This window comes from Prinia subflava, chromosome 3 (genome assembly GCF_021018805.1).
Source record: "Prinia subflava isolate CZ2003 ecotype Zambia chromosome 3, Cam_Psub_1.2, whole genome shotgun sequence".
NCBI classification, from domain to species: domain Eukaryota; kingdom Metazoa; phylum Chordata; class Aves; order Passeriformes; family Cisticolidae; genus Prinia; species Prinia subflava.
Window position 1 is genome coordinate 36882527 of NC_086249.1, and position 21267 is coordinate 36903793.

The 21267-nt window shown below is 41.9% G+C and overlaps 1 protein-coding gene across 3 annotated transcripts in view; it reads right to left on the reverse strand.

Annotated features, from left to right (window-relative positions):
* ATP8A2 (ATPase phospholipid transporting 8A2) overlaps positions 1 to 21267 on the reverse strand; it is a 280952-nt gene that overhangs the window by 16762 nt on the left and 242923 nt on the right. For all 3 annotated transcript variants that reach the window (XM_063394699.1, XM_063394698.1, XM_063394700.1), the window contains 2 exons: positions 18125 to 18213; positions 12220 to 12324 (listed from right to left, as the gene is read on the reverse strand). In XM_063394699.1, the coding sequence (XP_063250769.1) occupies positions 12220 to 12324; positions 18125 to 18213 (194 nt within the window). The remainder of the gene's footprint in view (positions 1 to 12219; positions 12325 to 18124; positions 18214 to 21267) is intronic.

The following is a 21267-nucleotide window of genomic DNA, read 5'->3' on the forward strand; positions in this document are numbered from 1 at the left end:
TAATTCTGCTTTCCAATGACTCTGAGCCAAGGCCTAAGGATGGCATCTTCAGATGCATTGAGGCAAAAAGATAAGGGATCATGAGATCACAGTCTGAATACTGGACAGTTGTGTTCATATTCAGGAACTCAAAAATCTTGTCAGAATGGAAGAAGTCACAAACCCAGACATTCTTAGGGAAGTCAGTGACATGGAAAGTGACAGTGAAATACGCCTTAGCTGCTTAGTCAGTGACCTCCGAGGGGGTAAGGGAGAGGCACAATCTCTCTGTAATTATATGAAGGACACAGACAAAATGCTTTCAACTAAACAAATACTTGACTAGAACAAAAACTATTAAAAGGTCCTGATTCTGAGGGTTTCTACAAAAAAAAAAAGATTTAAAAAAATCATTAGTCAAGTCAGCTAAAATCAGATTTAGTTGCTATCAATAATGCAGAATACCTTGGGCCAGGAATACCTTTGTGACTGCTTCATAAGAGGGTCATGATGACTTTTGCCTGCCTGGAAGTCTGTGCTAGCAACATCACACAAATTCATTAAGTGAATGACAAATCAAAAGGTAAACTAAAAGCAACATGTTATTTCATACCATGCTTTCAATTCCATGAATAAAATGACTCTTCCATCTTCTTATCTGAATTGCTCTAAGGTGTCAACAGAGACCCTCATTTTATTTTTGTATTCTCTTCTTCTCAACCCTCAGAAAAGCAAACAGCCCTTAAATCTAGGCAACAAACATCTGGCTTTACACATTCAAATGAGGTGCATCAAAACAAACAGAATAATTCAAAGCTGACCACAAGGTCCTGCTGTCTCATTTGCTCAAGTAATTAAAAAAAGATGAGTTTCACCACCAATTAATCTACTGAGCACTAATTAGTGTTAATGAGGATTTGTGGTATTTGGTATAGCTTGACCCAGAATGTCCTCCTGAGTCCACTAATTGACTGGTGGCAAAAGCAGGGATCACAAAGACTGGAAGGTTAAAGTGGATGCAGGTGTCTCTTAAAATGGTATCTTCCCTTAGAAAACACATGCATATCCCAGTTAAAAAAACAAACAAACAAACAAAAAAAAAAAAACCAAAAAAAAAAAACCAAAAAAAAAAACCTCAAAGCCCTCCTTCTCTTACAAAAGCTGAATTCTTGTTTGTGTTTTGCTACGATTTGCTGGAGGAGATACAGAGCAGAAGCACACCAAATAGGCAAATACACTCAGTAGCCACTGGTTTAAACTCACTGCCCCTCTGATTATGAAGAATTCAGTCAGTTACAGACATCTGAAATGATTTGGTTTGCTTCTGCTTTTCCCCCTTTCCAGAAGGAAGAACTGAGGTGCCTAGTGAAGTCTTCCCAGGGCTGCTAGAGATGACACAACCAAAGTGCACAAACACATTTCCAAACTGCTACCCCTGTGTCAAAAACATGCCAGGAGCTCATGGCAGAAGCTTGGCTCTCCAGTGCAAGATACTCAGTGTCCATGGGCAAGCCCAGAGGACAAGCAAGCTGTTTTCCCTATCATCTGAACACCTACAAAGCCCTCACTATACTGCCTGCAGGTGCAGCATCACTGGTTCTTCTACCCTACAGTGGTGCTGCAGCAGACAGCCACAGGTAAATCGTTGTACAGCTTGGTTTAAACCAGAAAACCCTCCACAGCTCAGGGTGAAGTTCTGTCCTTCACTCCATAGCTTCCCTCCTACTCATATGTATTTTCAAAAGAAACAGCAGGTTAACCCTTGTTCACTCTCTTTGCTTCCACTGCCACATACTCTGATAAAGACAGCCTGAGAAACTCTGGCTGGCCTGCATTATTCTCCTGTTGCATGAAACATCTTGCAATGTGTTGCCCTCACACTGTGGCAGCAGGGACGGGAAAGAAGGAGGGAGGGGAGAAGAAGTTTTTGCAAAATATCTCATGTGGCTAAACACAAGGTACAAGACTAGGAAGTCTTTGTCCTTGTCATCTTTCCCTGTGTACTGAATTTTGAGAGAAAAAGGACACTCTTCTCTCTCTTTTTAAATTTCAGAATTAAAACATGGTAATTGATCTCTTCCATACATTTCAAACAATAATTTACACGAAAGCTTGCTGTTTCTTGCTGACATGTTTCTGTCACTGAAAATCACATCAACATAACATAAAAAAGAGCAAGAAGAAAGGTCTGAAGCAGACCTCTCCAGCTTTGATCAGTCCTAATCACCAAATCCTTTACAAGCAGACTGTTGATTTTCATTTCAATCTCTTGGCTGTCAAACTCCCTTACGTGTCTTCTGAGGAAGAATCAGAGGTTCAAGCACAATGGCTTCTCCCCAAGTATCACCTGGCAGAGAGGGCTTGCAGATCCCTCTCTGGCTGCTAGGACATAGCAGGTATTCCTGGGGATTTATTGACAAGTTCCATCCCTCATCTTTCATGCAGTATAACACTGCTTAAAGGCTTAGAGCATCGATCACAGTCCTGGCAGATAAAGAGCAAGAAACCATCCACCGCAGGCAGAGGCTGTGGCCACACCTTTGCAATTGGCCAGAGGAGACCTTATGTTCTTCCTGTTCTTCCTCAGATACTCCCTGCTGGATGAGGGCACTCCCCCAGAACAACCTCAGGCTTCGGTTTAACATGTTTTTTTTTTCAGTTTAGAATTGTTAGAAGTTATACAGTGGGCAGAGACATAACTAGCATAGGCTCATAGGCTTGGCATGCGGAGAACATTAAAAACAACATTATTTCAGATCAGGAATTCAAAATTAAAACATGCAGATTGTCTCAAATGCAAGTCACACTAAGGCTGAGGGTTCAGCAAAACTCTATGCTCAGACACCCAGAACATCCCTGGGGTGTGGAAGAAAGACCCAACTGGCTGAGAGAGCAATTGTATCTCCATCCTGTGGGCTTCAGAGACATCACAGAGAGGATCTGCCCTCCTACAGAACTGCAAAACTAGCAACGAGGGGCTTCTGCTGGCTTCTCTCTTTCGATCCACAAAGAGGAGATGTTATTTTTTGTTATCTAGCATTTCATTGCAGGAATGTTTTACTCTGAGGTCAGAGTAGGAGGTCTTTTTAATTTAAAAGGCAAACAGGCATTACTGATAATGAAGCTGCAATGTAATCAAAGGAAATCTCTGGAGCATTTCACAAGGAAGTGTCTGAGGCATATAAACAGTAAAACAAAAAAAAACAACCCAGCAATTTCTTTGTGGAGTCAGCATCTACAAACACTGCTCCTTAATCACTTTGGATCCAGCTGAAATAGACACCCCAAACCACGCTTCTTTTGCATTTTACTGTAAATACTCAGCAAGCCATTAATAAAAATCCACTTCTAGGACACCAAAGGATCACCAGGCACAAACCACAGGGGAACAAAGACTGAAGCGCTGCGTGTGCCACTTGCAGGCTGGGAGGTGCCAGAAGTTACCTGTCCGAGGTGACTCCTGCAGCACACAGCCAGGATTTAAGGAGTACCAAACCTTTGCTGAGGGCTCAGCAACAGCCAGCTTTCCAGAGAAGCTGAATTCTTATGCTCTGCCACGCTGTAGCACTTCCAGATCTTCTTTAGTTCAACAAGCTCCCCTCCAGGTATTTCCAAAGCACATGTGAAAGCCACGGAGTAACCTTCCCTCTTTATAAATGGTATTTGACATTATCCAGCCAAGCGTTTGCCTGATAAGCATCAAACGTATCTGGAGGTGTGGCCGTGCAAGGCTGCCTTGGAGTGCACTGAGAGCAGCCAGCTCTCCAGTCCATGAGAACACGGGGTATGGAGCTCAGTCCACAAGCAGCCGCAAGTTTTTTATCCTGCCTGGATGTGAGAAGATTAAGAGAGTGTCATACACCTTCAGCAGCAGCTCCATGGATGTCCTTGGGGTGAGTGATGGCTAAAGCAGCTCCTGCCCTCACCAGTCCGTGGCAGGACCTGACAGCACTCCCCACACCATCCCACTTCTTCCAGCTCACACATCCCTGCATCCAAACAGTGCAGCTGATCCAGCTGGGGCAAAGACGGGCCAGTACGACCACGGCTGGTAAAGAGTGCTTTGGGAAATATTAAGCCAGCCTAGCAGCCACATCAACAGAAACCCATGGATGCATGGCCCTCAAGAAACACTGTTGTTACAAGTTGTGATCTGGCTTGGCAGCACGCTGCTCCAGCCAAACAGCAGCTCTCCCTCTGTGTCCCAGAGGTCTGCATGAAGGGGCACCTGCAGCCAGCACACAGCAGCAGTGCCCAGGGCAGGTGCACACAGGTATACCCATACTGCCACATCACCTTGTACCCTGCAGAGTCACCCTGCAGCAGCTGATGGAGGCCAAGACATGTTGTGAGCTTCAGCCAGCCCCCATCTGCAGCACATAGATCACATATAGAGTTCTGGGGCCAAATTCTCCACTCTAAATCCACAGAATCCTCTTCAAGTTGGTCCCTAAAGTCATATGGCTAAAAGCAGGACAAAGCTCTTCCTTTTCACAATAAGCAAACATGATTTACATTTTCTTTTTTCATTAATGATGTCTTAAGGCAGAAAAGTCAGATCCTCCTTTGATTCCTAAAATCACTTGGACAATCCATTCTAGCCTTCATTTTCGAGACTGTTATTCCTAAACTTCTTTCAAAGACTACTTAGAATGATATGGGTTTGCATAGCAAGGTTTTGGTAGTGGGAGGCTACAGGGCTGGCTTCTAGGAGAAGCTGCCAGAATCTTCCCCCATTTGTCCTACAGAGCCAATGCCAGCCAGCTCCAAGATGGAATAACAGTGCAGGTTTGATGGGCATCTAGCGTTCCGTCAGGGCGAGCCCACTGTAAAAAGACCAAGCACCTTTATACCATCTAAAAATATCAGGGCTAAACATCACATGTCTCTCTGAAACGTAAGAATCCTAAGAAAATAATTGAGGTCTCTCTCTGTCCCAAGTACCTTCCATTTCCAAGCACTGCAAACACTAAACCTGTGGATATGCATTTCCTAGGGGCGGTGGAAGGCAGACATCACTGTCAGATGTCCTAAAGTCAACTAACTTGAAACAAAACTGAAGCTGCCCAGTTTTGCCCTAAGCCTTCCCAAAACAGGGGAACTGGACCCCATTTAAAAACCTGAGAAGCAGGAAAGGCTAAGTGTGGCTTGCTGCTTTTCAGTTACCCTCCTTTTGGTATCAGTGCTGTTGACTTCTTGTCCCTAAGTGCCTCACTTTGCACTTACTCTACTGGGTGCTTGGTCATATCCTTTACAGATAAGGTGGCAATACAGTTGCAATTGTAACATTCTTTTCCTACTCACTTTTTTTTTTTCAGAAGTAGTCACCTTGGAGGGTGAAGTTTTCCATGATTGGTTTCTCTGTGTAGATTTTTTTCTGATTTGGTGGTTTTGTGTGTGGATTCTTTAAAAATCCAAACTTACTGGTTTAATAGAAATTTACATACTTTTACTGAAGTTAAGATTACCGCTGTCTTCAAAAACTCTAAACTCCTCCTATCAGCTTTTTCTTGCTTTTCTTTACAGAAAAGCTAAAGAACAGCTCAGGGCAACAACAAAAACTGAACATTGAAAGTGTCATGTGCACAATTTAGAGCACAGGCCAGGATATTGGGTTGAACTGAAAAAAACCCTAAACTGCTCTTCTTTAAGCTTTTAAGTATTTTGTAATTATCCAATAAATATTAAACACCTAATACAACTTGTGTTTTCTTGTTCTTGCTACGCTTAACTTGGCCCTTTATTCTTTGCTGCAAATCAGAGAGGAGAATGCAGACTGTCCTGCCTCTCTTCTGAGCCTGGGTAAGCCAGCAGAGGAGCCAGGGTTCAGGCAGACTGCTGAAGCCATTAGGCTGGAACAGTTGTTATGGAGCGTTCTCCTGCTGTGCAGCCTGGAGGGAAGATTTCTTCCTCCCTCCCCTGTGGAGATCCTCAGTGCCCAACCCAGTAAGTCAGGATTAGGCATCAGAGAGACTGGCCCCTTAATCAGTTTTAACTCTCATCTTGTAATGTTCCTTCTTCCTAATCTTTCTTTTCAATTTACAGCTTCATTTTGGCCTTTGTTCTAATACTGTACCTCCATCAACTTTGACTTTGATAGCAGATTTGATCACAGCTCTAAATCCTTCTCCAGGTCACCAGGTTTTAACCCTATTTGTGCAGTGGATCTCCCTCAAGGTTACATGATAGTTACAACCACGATGGGAAATAATTAATTGTGCTGGAGAAGGGGAATGTCAACTCTAACTGGTTTGCACTAGCAAGCAGGCACTTGGGCCCCCTGTGCCAGTGGTAACTCTCCTTTCAGCCCTCTGGCCAGGTTCTGAAACCCCTTCTGTCCTCTGCTCCTTCCCAGTTCTGCCCCACAGCCTCCCCAAAGTTGAATCAAACCTGGTAATTCCAAGTGCCTCACACACAGGGGTTAGAAATGTCAGAAATAAATGGTACATGTTAAAATGAGGAAATAATGTGATGATTCCTTACTGATATGGGACACAAGGGAGAGAGAAAAGGACATGCGTAGAATAGAAGAAAATTATGCATTTTCCACCATCCATACATGAATGTTTACCATATGGAATGAAAGAATTAAAAAAACCCCACTGATATCATTTTATGTGCTTTTTTTGCTAGTAAAAGGAGTCTAATATCTTTTTATTAGAAAAGCTGCAAGGAAAAATCGTAAATATGCCAATCGCTTTCTTGTGTATGCTGGTGGAGAAATCTCACCTTTCTTTCCCAGAAATGGTGCGAAGAACATCTGGAAAAATTGATAAAAAGGATGCTGAGACCTCAAACCCCAAAATACACCTCTACCCTCTTCAACCTCATTTTATGCTCAGCTGCAGTGTATGGGCTGGATTCAGATCACAGTCACGCGTATCCTGAGTAAATACATTGAAGTCAACACTTTCATGAAACAAGAATTTGGCTCCAAACATCCCATGCTGTTTAACCAGCTGAAAGCACAAGACTGAGTTTGATTCAAGTAAGATTCATTGCACCTGCTGATGCGAAGGGGCCTTACTGGCATGGAATCCCTATTCCAGTGTCGATGTAACTTGGGGTGCCTCAATACAGAGACAGAGTACTTTGAAACACAACGAGCCCACGCCTTGTTCCTCTTGATCCTAATGGAAAAGCTTGCCTCTTCCTCAGGAACCCAGAGATCAGGTCCTCACCTCATTCATGTATTAAAAGTCAGGTCTGTTTTACCATTTCTGCTTCTGCCAGTGGGAGGCTGAGCCTCTGCCACTCAGTTCTCTGCGCAGCCACAAGCCCAAGGCAGGTTTCCCTCATTGCCCTCTTGCTCCTCCCCCAGGGACCTGTGGAGCAGTGAAATCTCCACGGGTGCCTTTGTCAGCTCACTGATTACCCACCAGGTCCCACAGCTATTGCAATGAGACAGGCACCTGCCCTCACACACCCAATAAAACCAAGGCCAAGATCGGTAACACAACTCGCTCTCGGGGTGAGAGCTGGTCACGAACTTTTCACCGAAGCCACACGGTTGGATTTGGTGAGAAGCACTAAAATGAAAGAGAATCTATGTCTCCTTGTTGAGGGCTGACAATGGAGAGACTGTGGGGAGCTGCTGTTTTAGGTGCACTGGAAAAAACAGTACTTGTTTTACGAAGCAGAGATGAAAGAGGCACCACAGCCGTCACCAGTGGGTGTCTGAGTGCAGCAGGAGTAAAGGGGCATACTGGAAAATGCTGTGCAAACACACTCTGCAGCTAAACCTTGCTAGGTCTGGAGCCACTTCCCTTCACCTTTGTTCAAGACTCTGCCTCTCAGATTTCTGACTCATTTGAAGAAATTCTTCCCAATACTTCAGCGACGCATGCACTTTTCTGCAACAGCCCAGAGAGGTCCTTCAGCTCCTTGTAAAGTATGCAAATCATGAAAGACACATTGTTCTTCAGTATCAAATAATCTAATCCTGCCCACCAACCAATTAATAACAGGACAGAAAAACAACCAAAAAGCCCCTTTCAAAGGGAGCTCTCTGGCAATTCCAAGACAGAGAAACCCTCTGGAACAGGAAATCTACTGTCACAGAAAGGGTGCTGCACAGCTTTGCTCACTCTCCATTAGTTGGCCAGTGGAGCAATAAAGTGACATTGGTTTCCAAAATAAAGTTTGCTTTGGTGCCTAATCAGGCTTTACTCCACCTGAACTCCTGCTGACTTCAATGAGAGGATAGATGGAGTGAAATGTGAATGAAGACTTGAAGGTTTGGCCCTTTATGAGCCAAGATTTAGGTTGTAAACTTATTTAAAGACACAAAAATCTCTGCAGCTGAACTCAATGCTGCTTTTGAACACAAACCTTGTTTGTTTTCTTTGTGTAAATCTTACATGTTAACATGATCAAATCTGCTGGGCAGGTGTCTCCTCATGTCCATGTTTGCTTTGGCACATGAGCTGCCCCTCTCACCTCTCCAAATTCATGAAAATTTAGTGCTAAATCCTGCCTTTTGTTACACGAGGGTGCCAGGGAGCCCCTCTCCCTAACCAAGACATGCTCATGTCGCAGCTGGGCTGGAGCCCAGCCCAGCACTGCCAGATGCCCAGGCTGGGAAGGGCAAGTGTGGGTACTCACCTTCCACAGGCAGGCAAGCATGGCATGGGATCCATCCCCTTACTGCACACTCCCTCTCCTGCCTCTCAAGCTGTTTCTGGAGCTGCCAGTTTTTCAGCTACATATTTCCCCAGATGAATTCCCTGGTCTTGGAATTATCTGACACTGTGATCACCCCAGCTTCCACCAAACATAAGTTTTCAGCTGTCCAGATGAGACTTACAAAGGAATAAGGGCATGACCTGTTACAGCCCAAGACTGTGCACTTTCTGTAATCTCCAAGCACCTCTTCAATGCTATTTGCAAGGTTTCTGGGACCCAGCTGCAGTGCCCAGGGTGCTGACACTCCGCCCTGCACACACCGAGCAGTCCCTCATTAACCACTTGCCTTGCTGTTCACTGCCAGCCATTGGTAGGGCAAAAACGTGCACCTGCTTTTTTAGAGCAATACAAGCAAATTCCATTTTAGAAACTGTTCAAAGGGGCTAAGACTCAGAAAGATATAATGAGCACTGGTGAAGATGGTCCACTACACTCCTACAGAAGACGTTTTTTATTAACCCAGCAAAATGTGTCTAGCAAGAACAGCTGTCAGGGTGAAGATCCTCTGAGACAGGATATGCATATATTGGTATCAAGTGGCACACACAGCTCTCCCAGAACTCCTTCCCCAAGTGCAGGCAGGGCCCAGGTGATGATATCTGCCCACATTTAACAGCAATTCAACTGAGTCACAGCAAACTGTTGGCATCCTGTTGAGCAAGTCTAGATGCACTCACTGCTTTACAGGCTTTGCAAACTGCTCTTTGTTTAGCAGATTAGTTCTGAACATTCAGATCTTGCACCTCATTTTTTGAAATAAGGTCAAGGAAATGATAAAAGCAATTAGCTCCCTAAATCCTTCTCTTATCTGTAATTGGGTGTCAGTTTTTTGTTGTTTGTTTGTGATAAACACTGAACAAAAACAGTGTCCACTATGTAGGCCAGGAAAATAGACCCAAATGACAACCAGCTTATCTTCCACAGCTGCCTGAACAAACCAGCACCTAATGGGCAACTTTCAACCAAGGACTGAGGTAACAGACAAATTCATGCAGTTTTTACACAGCTCTCAATTTTCTATTAGAAATGAAAAGAGTCCCATTACTTTCCCTTCCTGGATAGTGTCTTATTGCCAGAAATATCCCAAGAGCAATGGGGCTGCAGGCGGGAGGGGAGAGCAGAGCATGCACCTTAGCACACGTTTCCACCAGCTTCAAGGAAGTTTTTAAAAAACAAAGAACATGAACCAGAGAGACTAAATGAAGAAAGTTCCCAATCTATTTCCTTCCCACCGTCACCCTTCCCTTTGGACAAGCACAGGACTTCTAGCAGGTGTGAAAGAGCCATGAGACAAACAAGAGAGATAAAAGACAGAACAACTCTGAAGAGGAGTGGGGAGGCCACAACACAAGCACAGCACACCAGCTCCAAGCAAGCAGAGGCACTCTACCATTATCTAGTTCACAGATGGACCACCCAGAAAATCTGGGAGCAATTAGGAATGAGAACAAACAAATGCATGGAAAGAAGGGGGGAGGGAAAATGGGAAGGAGGGCCAGAAGGGATTCCTTACATCATCTCCATGCAAGCGTTTCGAGAATGAAGTGAAGCTATATGGAGGAGGAATGCAGATGAAAGAGTTTGCAGTGAGAATGCAATAAAGTAAAAGGCTATGAAAACATGGAGTGTATGAATGAATTACAACATGACCATGAAATTTACAGAAAGTCAGGGCAGTGTGTAAACAGAGAAGAAACCCATCAAGTTCTTGGAGACACAGACATGCACATATAAACAGATCAAATGCTGACTGTCTCTCTCTCACTGTAAAGAGCAATTCAACCCACCCCGCAACCCAGGGATGCACCAGGCACAAAGCTGACGTGCTCCTCTCTGGTTGTCAATAACTGGCATTAAATACTGGCAGGAAAACACAAATACTTTGAACCAGCACCAATATAACCTCACATAAATGCACGGATAGGAACCACAACAACACCCAGGCGACTCACAGAGCTCATACCAGAGCCATGTGCCTGGGAACAATCAGTTTTCTGCTGGTCTGGTTTCCACTTACCTGGCATCTCATCACACTGTCAGTCACCACTTCACAACACCAGGTTACACCTTTCTTGTCTGGGGAGACTGACCTGATTTTGGTACCAAGTGCTTTGGCTTCAACTGACTTCAAAATGACCGCTCAACCTTCCAAGAACAAGGCCCCTTATTTAATTAAATGCCTGATATTAAACATCTTTGTTGGTTATAACTGTGGCATAGAAAGTTGCCTTTGTTGCTGCCAAGTGTGCTTTCTCTTTTTAAATCATTTGATGTGCAGTTTGTGACTTTTGCTAGTGAGCACAATTTATAAACTCTGTTTTGCTGAATCCAAAAGTCGCAGCAGAAAAATTACTCAAAAACTGAAGATACCGAGTGTTTTGAAGTGATCTTAATCAATAACACTGTGTTTACTTTGTCTTGGCCTCTGAGAAGCAAACTCTGGTCACTAAGGACATCTTATAAACACATTAAAGTTCACACAAGCTTTTTTAAAAGCTTTTCAGTTTACCATAATCTCAGTAAATCATTGCCTGATAATTTTCCCTAAAACCAGTCCTTATTAACACACAAATTCAGTTGAAAACAATCTACTATCTGTTGTCTTAGCAGCAGCTAAAATATGGCAATTAGTTTACCTTAGAATAGACATCAAAGCCTCAAAGGATGACCCTGCCCCAGAAGAACAAAATCTTTTAAAAGCCCCATTCCACTCAGTTTGCTAGTTTATAAGGTTTGCTAAAATCCAGTTTAATGATCATGTAGTTTCTTAGCAAGCCATGTGGTGCCATATTGTGTAAGGAACAGAAGAGTTAGTTCTAAAACCTTTTTGAACTTGGGGAGCTTTTCCAACCAGCTGATGCAGAACCACATTCTGAGATGGTAAATGAAACTGTTGGATGCAAAAGCCTCACCCTGATTTTCTTTAGCTTCTTTCAGAGGAGACAAAAGTTCCCACACAACACATACTCTCTCTATACAATGAAAGGTTCAATAATAGCAACATATTCAAGTCCATATGGTGTGGTTATAAGGAAGAGGCACAACGAGAAACTGAGAACCCTGAAGGCAAGAGACCTGCAAGCTGTAGTGAAAAAAAACCCCCAAAGCATAAAAAAAATCCCTTAAGGTGAAACTGAATAAAGTAGTAGGGCACAACGGATTAAGCGAGTTCTCCTTTCAGCTACAGTCTTTATATCCTGAGCTGCTGACAGTTCCCTCCCCTGACATGGTTATCTTTTTTGTTTTGTTTTTTGGATGACAAAGTGCTTTCAAAACCAGTCTGGCTCAGTGGCCAGGTGAGAGCATTACATGTTACCACGCAGGAGACTGAGCAGCAGTTTCCAATAGAGCCTCACAGCAATAATGCAGGAGAAATGAAAGTGGAAGGGCTGGTTTCTGTGGGGGGAACAGACACATATGAAAGGGAACAGCAATAAATGAATAATACAGGAGAAGGGACCTTATTAGCCTGTCTACAATCAGATCTTAATGGTGAATGAGGAATAGGGAGGGGAGAGGAAAAGGGTCTGGTTTAAACATTTAGCATGGACTTGCCTCTTTCCATTACTGTCACGAAGCATGGCTTTTCCCAGTTCTCTTGTCTTTGTTTCCAACTCCTTCACTTGCTCCAGCAAAGTTTTATGGTAGGTATGCTTCGCCCTGTATCACAAGGAAAGGACACAAAAAAAACCCAAAAAGGCTATGTGAATATTTGTTTTGCTACTAATCCCCAGTTTTACAGGTGAGAGGCACAGGGTCCTCCCTTGAAGGATTTGAGAAATAAAGCACAGAGTATTGTATGTTAGTTCAGGTTCACAATACCTGGGGAAAAATACATATGAAATGAGAAATTGGGACGACTTCAAATTCAACAGAGCTCAGCCACTTCAACACAGCACTCAAAACCTACCCAAGCAGCAATGCTATGGGACTACAGAGACCTGACACCGCTGCCGTGGGACTGCTCAGGACCCCAGCACTCAGACAAAAGAGCTGGGATTCATTGAATATTCATGGCAGTAAAACATGAATCCACCCTGTCTTTTGAGCTACGCGTGGCACTGCTCTGAACACCAGAGGAGAGTCTCAGCTAATAATTGCCATTCAAGCCCCTTGATTTTCATTTATCAGTCCCACATGACTGGAAAGGCACTTCTCTCCTCAATGAACTTCCAAAGTGACAGTAACAAGACTGGCTGTGTCCTCCTTTTTTGGATTGAGGATTCAAAAAGCAGTCTATGCACCACACATGCAATCAAAATTTAGATGCAATTTAGAGTCCCCATGAAGAGACTTTGGCCTTTTTGCCCCAGGTTTACCTCCTGCTCCAGAGCTATTATAGCTAAATTACATTGACATGTGGGGGAGCCAATCTAGTCCCCTTTTTATTGACCTGTACAAAGCAAGAATACAAAATGCAGGGATCTTTCTCACATGGGCAGTTTTTGATCCGCTTCCTCTTTTGTGCCACTTAAAGGAGGACAAGTGTCCCAAGAGAATATACTGATTTGCATGTGACTGCACAATAAGCCTAAAAACAATATGGAGCCAAGTCAGCTGAGACACTGCTTGCTTCATAGCACTAGAATAATATTCTTCAGCTCAAAGGTGGCAAAAATTTCTTTACAAGTTTTATAAAAATGTTACATGCAGACATTAAAAGCTTTAGCCAATGATATAGAAAAATGTAAAACTCCCTCTAGTAGAAAAATAATGACTGGTATGCATGCAATTAAGATATAACAAAGATGCATTTATTTTTAAAAAGTGTAATTCTTATTGCTCCTTCCATAGGGAATAAGAAACAAAGACCACAAAATCTTTGCTGACACTGTTTATAATGACAGTGCCTTGATACTAATACTAGGATATCCAAGTCCTCTGGTCTTTGTGTTGCTGAATTAGGCCCCAAATATCTAAAAATGAGAAGCTAAAATGAAAAGTACTTTCAAAATTCATCTGCAGTTAAGGAAAAAAAAAATTGAAGAAGATGAAGCACACCAAAATCTGAAGGTAAAGATTGTCAGTAAAGATCAGTAAAGATACTTAGAAGAGCATATTGTTAAACAAACCACCAAAGGTGTATGATTTGCAACACCACATACTGTGTCAAAATAAATGAGTAGCAAGGATATTTTTAAAATGCATAATGCTTCAGCAGTGTGAGATTACCAACAGCTGCACAGAAATTAATTAGATTCAAGTTGCTATAACTTGTTAGGCTAATGATTAGACTGGTCTCCTCTTTGAGGAAGGGAAAATATAGCTATTAAAATGAGAAAGCTTTGATGCTATTAATTTTTATAATCTTTTCAGTTGAATTCACTATCACACTCTTTAATTTAAATAAATACACTGAAATTTTGACCTTGAAATTTTGACCTTCATCTCTTCCCTTTTAAAGAGGTCATACCTACTATTGCAAACTTCAAGACTGAACACATTTGGAATTTTTCAAATCCTTCATAACCAGTTTTCCCCACTGACAAGAATAAGCCACAGGAGATGTTTTTCTGTTCTCTTCGAGTGGATATTGAATTTAAAATTTGACAGAATGGATCCTGATCAACAAATCCAGTTTGTGCAGCAAAGCACAAGGAGGCACGGCACTGATATGATACAACATGGAAGAAATAATGTTGGCCTAAAGTTGGGGATAACAAAGTGTTTTGTAAGTAGTGTGAAATGATGAGACACATGGGCTCTTCTGGGGCTGGTAGTTGCTATGCATTGAGTCACTCCTTCACCTGGAAGCAAGAGTACCCATGGAACGGTCAGCAATCGAATATTATCAATAAATATAAGACTATGAAAAAGGCCTGAGCCTGAACCTACCCACGTGTTCCCTCAAAAACAAACACTAAAATATGGTATTGCAATTGCCTCGGAGTCTGGGCTTGCTCCTATCAAAGTCAACTGCAAATATTCCACAGACGGCTGGCAACAGGACTGGATACTTCATGACTTTGTCCCTACAGTACATTACAAACTTGTAATGCACAGAAATTGGGTAGGATTCTGAGCTTTTGGGTTAGTTCTCTACAAGTGGCCCTGGATGCACAGTCAGTCCTCAATGAACAATGAGATCTGTGTTCACTGTTCAGCTAAAATTTGATGCACTACATAAAGACAAACTCGGCTTTCCCTCACATGCTGGGATATTAAGATCAGGGACTGTAAGAAAAGGCAAAAGGCTGTCTTTGTATTTTGTGTGGCCCTTCCCCTTTGAAGCCAGGGAAGTGCATCACTTCACTGGCCTAGGATATTTAGGGGTTCAGGAGGCCAGAATCTGCCAGGGAGAAGTATTGTGACACTCATAAATGTTTCTGAAATACAACACCACCTTTACTCTGGTATATTATCCTTACTACCCTTCTATGAGTCTTGTATTCCAGAAACTGCAAGTATATGCAAAGTTGGGAAGAGCTCCTCATATCTCCTTCTCTTAATTACACTACAGAACTGGGAAGTGCAAACTGCTTCTTTCCCATGGTAAAAAAGAAAAAAGAAAATTTTGGTAATGATTGGAAGGCTCAGGAAATTTTTCACTGTAAAATAAGGACTGAGACACCAATTAGGAATAAATTCTTGCCCTCTTGCCTGATTTTTCTGGAATACACGCTGCATTTTTATGATTCCCACATACCTCTGTGAGTCAGCTATTCCAAGACTTCCTACAGCCAGTGACATGTATTCAAGTGACATGTGCCAACTGTGAGGGAGTACTCACCTTATAAAGCTCTGCTCATTGTAAATGGTGGCACAACTAGGACTTTTACAGGGCAAACCAAGGCACTGAACTCAGGGTAGTGGACCAAAATTAACAATGTATTGCAACCAAGTACTAATAATAAGCTTCTTTGTCTTTAAAAAGAGCGTTTTCCACATTTCCTTGATTCGTTTAAAAAGGAAAAAAAAAAGAAAATGAAAATAAATAAGGCTGGAGCCACAGGGAACATGGGAGGTAAGTAATGTGTTGACAACTGTAGCCTGTATAACAATGGAAACACGTTCTTGCTTTCAGCATTAGAAATTTTGATAGTATATTTATAGTTCATAAACAAAAGATTTGTATGTGTCCAAAACAGACTTTCCAATCAACCTTGTTCCAGATAAAACTCTCTGTTGTGTTTATGGCTTTCTGGCCGTATTTCGTACTGAAATTAGGTATGTACCTTTTGGGTCATATGGATGCTCTGTCTGTGGACATGTGCTTCACGTCCAAAAGAAACTGTAAGGGATAAATTCCATGACCATGAGCAGTCAGAGTTGCTGGAATTTTATGGCCAAAACCATATTCTGCTGAATTACAGAGAGCAATGTGGTGTAACCACTGCTGTGGAAATGTGCCAGCTGATTTCCAGAGGCCTTAGGCTCCAGTTTTAAATGGCAAGCCTCTTGGAAAGGAAACAGACCTTTACTCCTTCCATATGGTAGTGCTGATAGCTGCGTCATTTCATTTCATTTCATTTCCTAGTTAAAATGTTAATGGTGTTAATTTTTCAGTGTGTGGTGTGTGGTGTTAATGGCTTAGTTAAAAAGAAAGAAAAAAAAAAAAGAAAAAGAAAAAGAAAAAAGAAGTCCTGGTCAGAGAAGAGATTTTTTTGCTTAATATTGTTAGGAGCCTCCTGTTTAAAATCTGTTGGGAAAAGATCTGGTCTATCAATCATACACATTTGTCTTGAGAGCTTCACAGTCTCCACACATTCTCGGTCTGAATGACTGAAGGGATTATGTTGCTGAGTTTTCTTTAAGAAATATTAAAGAACAAGCTCTGTCAGTAACAGAGTTAGAAATGACTAATAGCTGAGGATGAGCCTGCCATGGTCTGGCCTGTTTTACAGCTCATGAGTCATTTTTGCCAAGAACTGATAAGAACAGAGAACAACTGCAGGACACTCAACTATCATGAAAACTTTTTAAAAAAATAAAGATTTTTTTTTTCAGAGTTTTAACAAGCAGGTAACAGACACAATTAAGCATCTAAATTTAAACATTTTGGCTTCATTTCTAGAATTTTAAAATAATTTGCAATTTCAGAAGTTTAGTGAGTGCAAAAAACCCCTCTGATGTTCTGGACTATTGAATCATAGTTGAAATTTCACATTACAATAACTAGTATTAATTGGAGCAGTCTAGCTTGTGGAAATTAAGCTGAGGGACAAAATTTAAGAAGTGTTTACTGACTGGTAGATTTGCCTACTGCCAGTTTAATTTCACTGTTCTATCAACCCCATATGAAATGAAACCAGATTTTCTGATCTGTGCATATGACTTGATCTACCTTTCAGGAAGGTGTTTAAAATGTGTCTGTGTTTGGGAAACTTTCTGGGTTTTTTAGTATTTTCTGCATTTTCTGTAAAGCAGATTGGTGAACTTGGCAGTGTTAGGTTTACAATTGGACTCAACGATCTCACAGGTCTTTTCCATCCTAAATGGTTGTATGATCCCAAGAATCTTCCCTGACTGACCAACAGCTCATTCTGGGAGCAAAGTGTTATGTGTCATGATGCTTGCACTGCGAGCCTTTCTGACAAGTGACAAGCTAACCTGTATTTCCTCTTCACTCCAGGCAGGACCTGCCTTTTTGCCCCAGAGCTGGAATGTCCAGGGTCCTCCTTGCACAAGGTTATTATGTATCCATGCAACAAAACTTTCCTAGTTGTAACACAGCTTTCCAAGGGAAAAGATGGAAGGTTTGGTGCTTATGACACTTAAAAGTAAGCTGAGCAAAACACCACAAATTCTAAATTAAAATTTTTACTTTGGTATTTCAAATTACAATGCCAGAGAAGGTAAGTTGCTTCCCTTTAAATCCAAATTCTTGAAATTGTTTGCCTTCTGCAATGCTTTGAAACCACAACACTTTGAGAGAAAGGAATTACACAGGCTTGTATTTCACCAGTTTGTTCCTCCTTTCTGGGCAGTGAAGGTACCATTAAGACTTCATTTCAAACATAAAGTAGAGCAGAGTATTGCTCCTCTCCCAGTTCAGTCTTCAAAGACCTACTACTGAAGGAGAACCTAAAAAGCAGCTGACAAAGAGCTGAGAGCTTACTGGGTATGAATCAGAGTGCCACATTTCTACTTTCTACCTAACCTCAGTCAGATTCAACAAATTATTTGCTCCATTTTTAGGAAGAGGAAATCTCAGATATCCAGTTTAAATTTGTCTTTAACTAAAGGATAGACAACAGAAATAATCCTAAAGTGACACACCTTCATTACTCAGACAAGGCCACCCCCTTCAGATTTAGTCCCAACTCTTCATTCTCTCACACTGCTGGGTGCCGTGGCAGGTGAGGAATCACCCACTTCACCTTTTTTCCCTTCCAAATGAGTACCACCATTTTGCCATCACTGAGAGACTTCAGAGCTCTTTACAGAGCAACACTGGACTGGACAACATGTGCACAGAGAATAACTACTACAACACCAAGAGGACTGGTCTGGGACTTACGCTGTCCATGCCACGTCTTTCACAAGGCACGCAGTGGGCACAAGAAACAAGCCAAACCAGAAGTATCCACATCTTAACACCATTCCAGCCTGTGAAGAAAACAAACAAAAAACTCATGAGTATGTCCAAGCCATCACATCTTAGGTGGTTGTTTACAAGCAAAAAGGTAGATGCCATTAAGCTAGTACTGCATTCATGGTCTAGGTGATATTGAAATTTAATGGTGGGCCAATAATAACAAACAGCGGTGGCATTTTTCATTGCAATAATTCCTTATGATCTCAAATTTCTTAAACATTTCTGAAAAATCATGCATTTTGACCAAATCCTCCAATGATATTAAGTTGTGGATCCAGGCAGACACATTTTTAGTCATGGGGAAGAGTACCAAAAGTATATTCTGCTTGAACTTTTGACTACCTTTTGTGCCCTTTGCTTACTCCCTTTCCATCTACTGTCTTAGATATCTGAGCAGCATCAAACTGACATGAAAAAAATACATTTCTCACAAAAATGGTTCAGTCATATTCCACTTAAATACAGCACTTCCTGTTCAAGCTACTGCTGCCTGAAACCCAGGGTGGGAAAGATTCACTCCTGTCCTGCAAATGGGTTTTTTTACAAACCAAGAGCTCAAAGTTTATATTTGCATTTTTCTCATTGTTGTAATGCTTGAAGAAAAAGCTTGGTGGGATTTGAGAAGGAAGATATCTGGAAACCCTGCATATCTCAGCATACACAAATAGTTATGGAATGGAGTTGAAATATGGGACTATTTACAGAAATGCTTTAGATCATCAGAACCTTTTGCAGATAAATTAATGGTGATTAAAGACCAGGTTGCTACACAAAAGATTTGAGACAATCTCATCACCTCTTCCATGGAATACACACACTTCCCATCACCTTAAAAAACACGTTTTTTCTCCCTGTAACTGCTTGTATGCACCACACAACTGAAACAGAGGCTGAAAGGTTTCAACTGCATTTCCAGTGTCTAGACAGATTTTGCTCTCTCACCAGTTACAGACACTGCCATATCTCTTTCCCAAAACCTTTACCTCTCAGTATTTTTTATGCCACACACACGCACCTACTGACATGTCAGCAGTGTCACACAGACTTGGCTGGCTCAGCTTGGTGTCACACTATAGCACACAATCACTGCAAGCCTGCAATGCTGAAGTGTCAGGGCATGGTACAGGTCAAGACACAGCTGAGCAACAGAGGAAATGGATCTACATCTAGTAGAAACATCTACTAGCCTTGAATACACTGAGACAAAATTTGTAACTATACACCTCATAAGATGAAAATGATTGCTCACAACAGTAGACTTCTACCACTTACTACAGTAAAGCTCTTAAACTGAGAGAAGCTGTCACAGAGCTCTGCCAGGATGTTCACCAGTAACATCCAGCATCTTCTCCCAATGTCAATCTCTGTCTAAAGTTGTTCACCTAACAACTCAGTCATATTTAGCAGCAACTTGCCCTTGGGTTGCCCAGTAGTGAGTATGTCCAAAAGCAGTTTTCACTTTTAAATGTTAAATCCTCCATATCACTGCTGAACTGATGGACCAGTGGTAAATCTTGTACTGAAACCAAGAGCAAGCTCGACTGTGCTAAAACATGCATGTACACTGCCACCCACACAGACAGTAAGCAAACACATTCCAGTCACAGAATCAGCTCTCGGTTGTTTGGGAGCCCTCATGCCTACATTCACATGAGAATGCCAGAAGGACATAGGCAGTTTTGATCAATGCTTATTTAAGGAAAAGGATGTACAGGAATAAGAGGGAATTAATAACTTCATTGTTAGCCAAGAAATTGAACTGTAATAACAGTGGCAAAACATAATAAGATTTATCCTCATGCTTTGCTTTTCTTTGGCCATGACCCTGCAAGTGCTAGCAGTCAAAGAATCACATCAGCATTTCCACTCACCATCCTTCCTCTGCCTGTGTTAATAAAGGCTAAAAAAGAGCCATAGTATTACATATGCATTTTTTGATATTTTTGATTGAAATATTTTATGTTTCACTTCTTGCTTTTCTAGCCGAAAGCAACTTGACACACTTTCAAAGTGCAGAACAATCTGAGTATGTGTTCAATAGAAATTTAAATGCTATTATTTTTGTTATAAATGCTGACATCTCAATCAATGGCTATGAATTGGACATGGACATGTGGCATTTTGGAAAAAACCTCAAAGCCAAATACTTTTTGCCTGCAATTATGTATTTTACTCAAGTATTATTCTGTCCAAAAAAACTTCAGCATAACAGTAGAACTATTCATCTCATCGGCACCCTGTCAGAGACTCATTTTACTACAGGCAAAGCTTTTTCCACACAATTCTCACCATGGTTTTACTCCATTCCTCAGCTCATCTGGAAGGTTTCTTTTCTGCTTATCTCTAGTTTCCTCTTGGAGTTACAGGACTGCTATGCTTCACAACAGTGAACTGGTCGGTCTTGCATGCACAGCTCTGCCTCTAAACACAGCCTGCTCCTTCACATCCTCTTCTCACAGGATGGAAAAGCTCCTCATTCACAGCAAACCACCCAACGTGCTCTGGGGACACCCACAGACAGCACTTCTAGGTTAGTCCCCAGCTTGTGTGATAGAGAGCAGGGTGATGAACGGAGGCTGCAGTAAGAGCACCTATCTATCCCCACAAAGCTTTCCTCACGCTTCCCAGCTGTTGCTGTGCTCCAGTCCAGTTGCTCAGCCAGTCATGACAACAGTGAAGACAGTACTGCAATACATCTTCAGTAAAACATGGTATTTCTATACCCAGTTCCTGAGAATAACACTCTTCAGCTATCAGTTATCAACCCAAGATAAGAAAAAAAGCAGAGATACCAAACAGGAACCACAACAATTTCTTTTTTGTAAAGATCATCACACGAAGCAGGAGGAGAAGTAGGTTGTTTTTTAAACGAATTCAAAATATTGACCATCTCTGTCATCACAGAGGCCCCATGATATGTAACTAAGTCATTTTTGTTCTGTCTGCTGATGTAAACATTGGTGACTATCACATCCAAAGTGAATTACCAGAGACCATTAATCACATGGCACCCCCAAAAACACTTGAGACTAATGCAAGTCCTCCTTCTGAGAACACTGCAACTT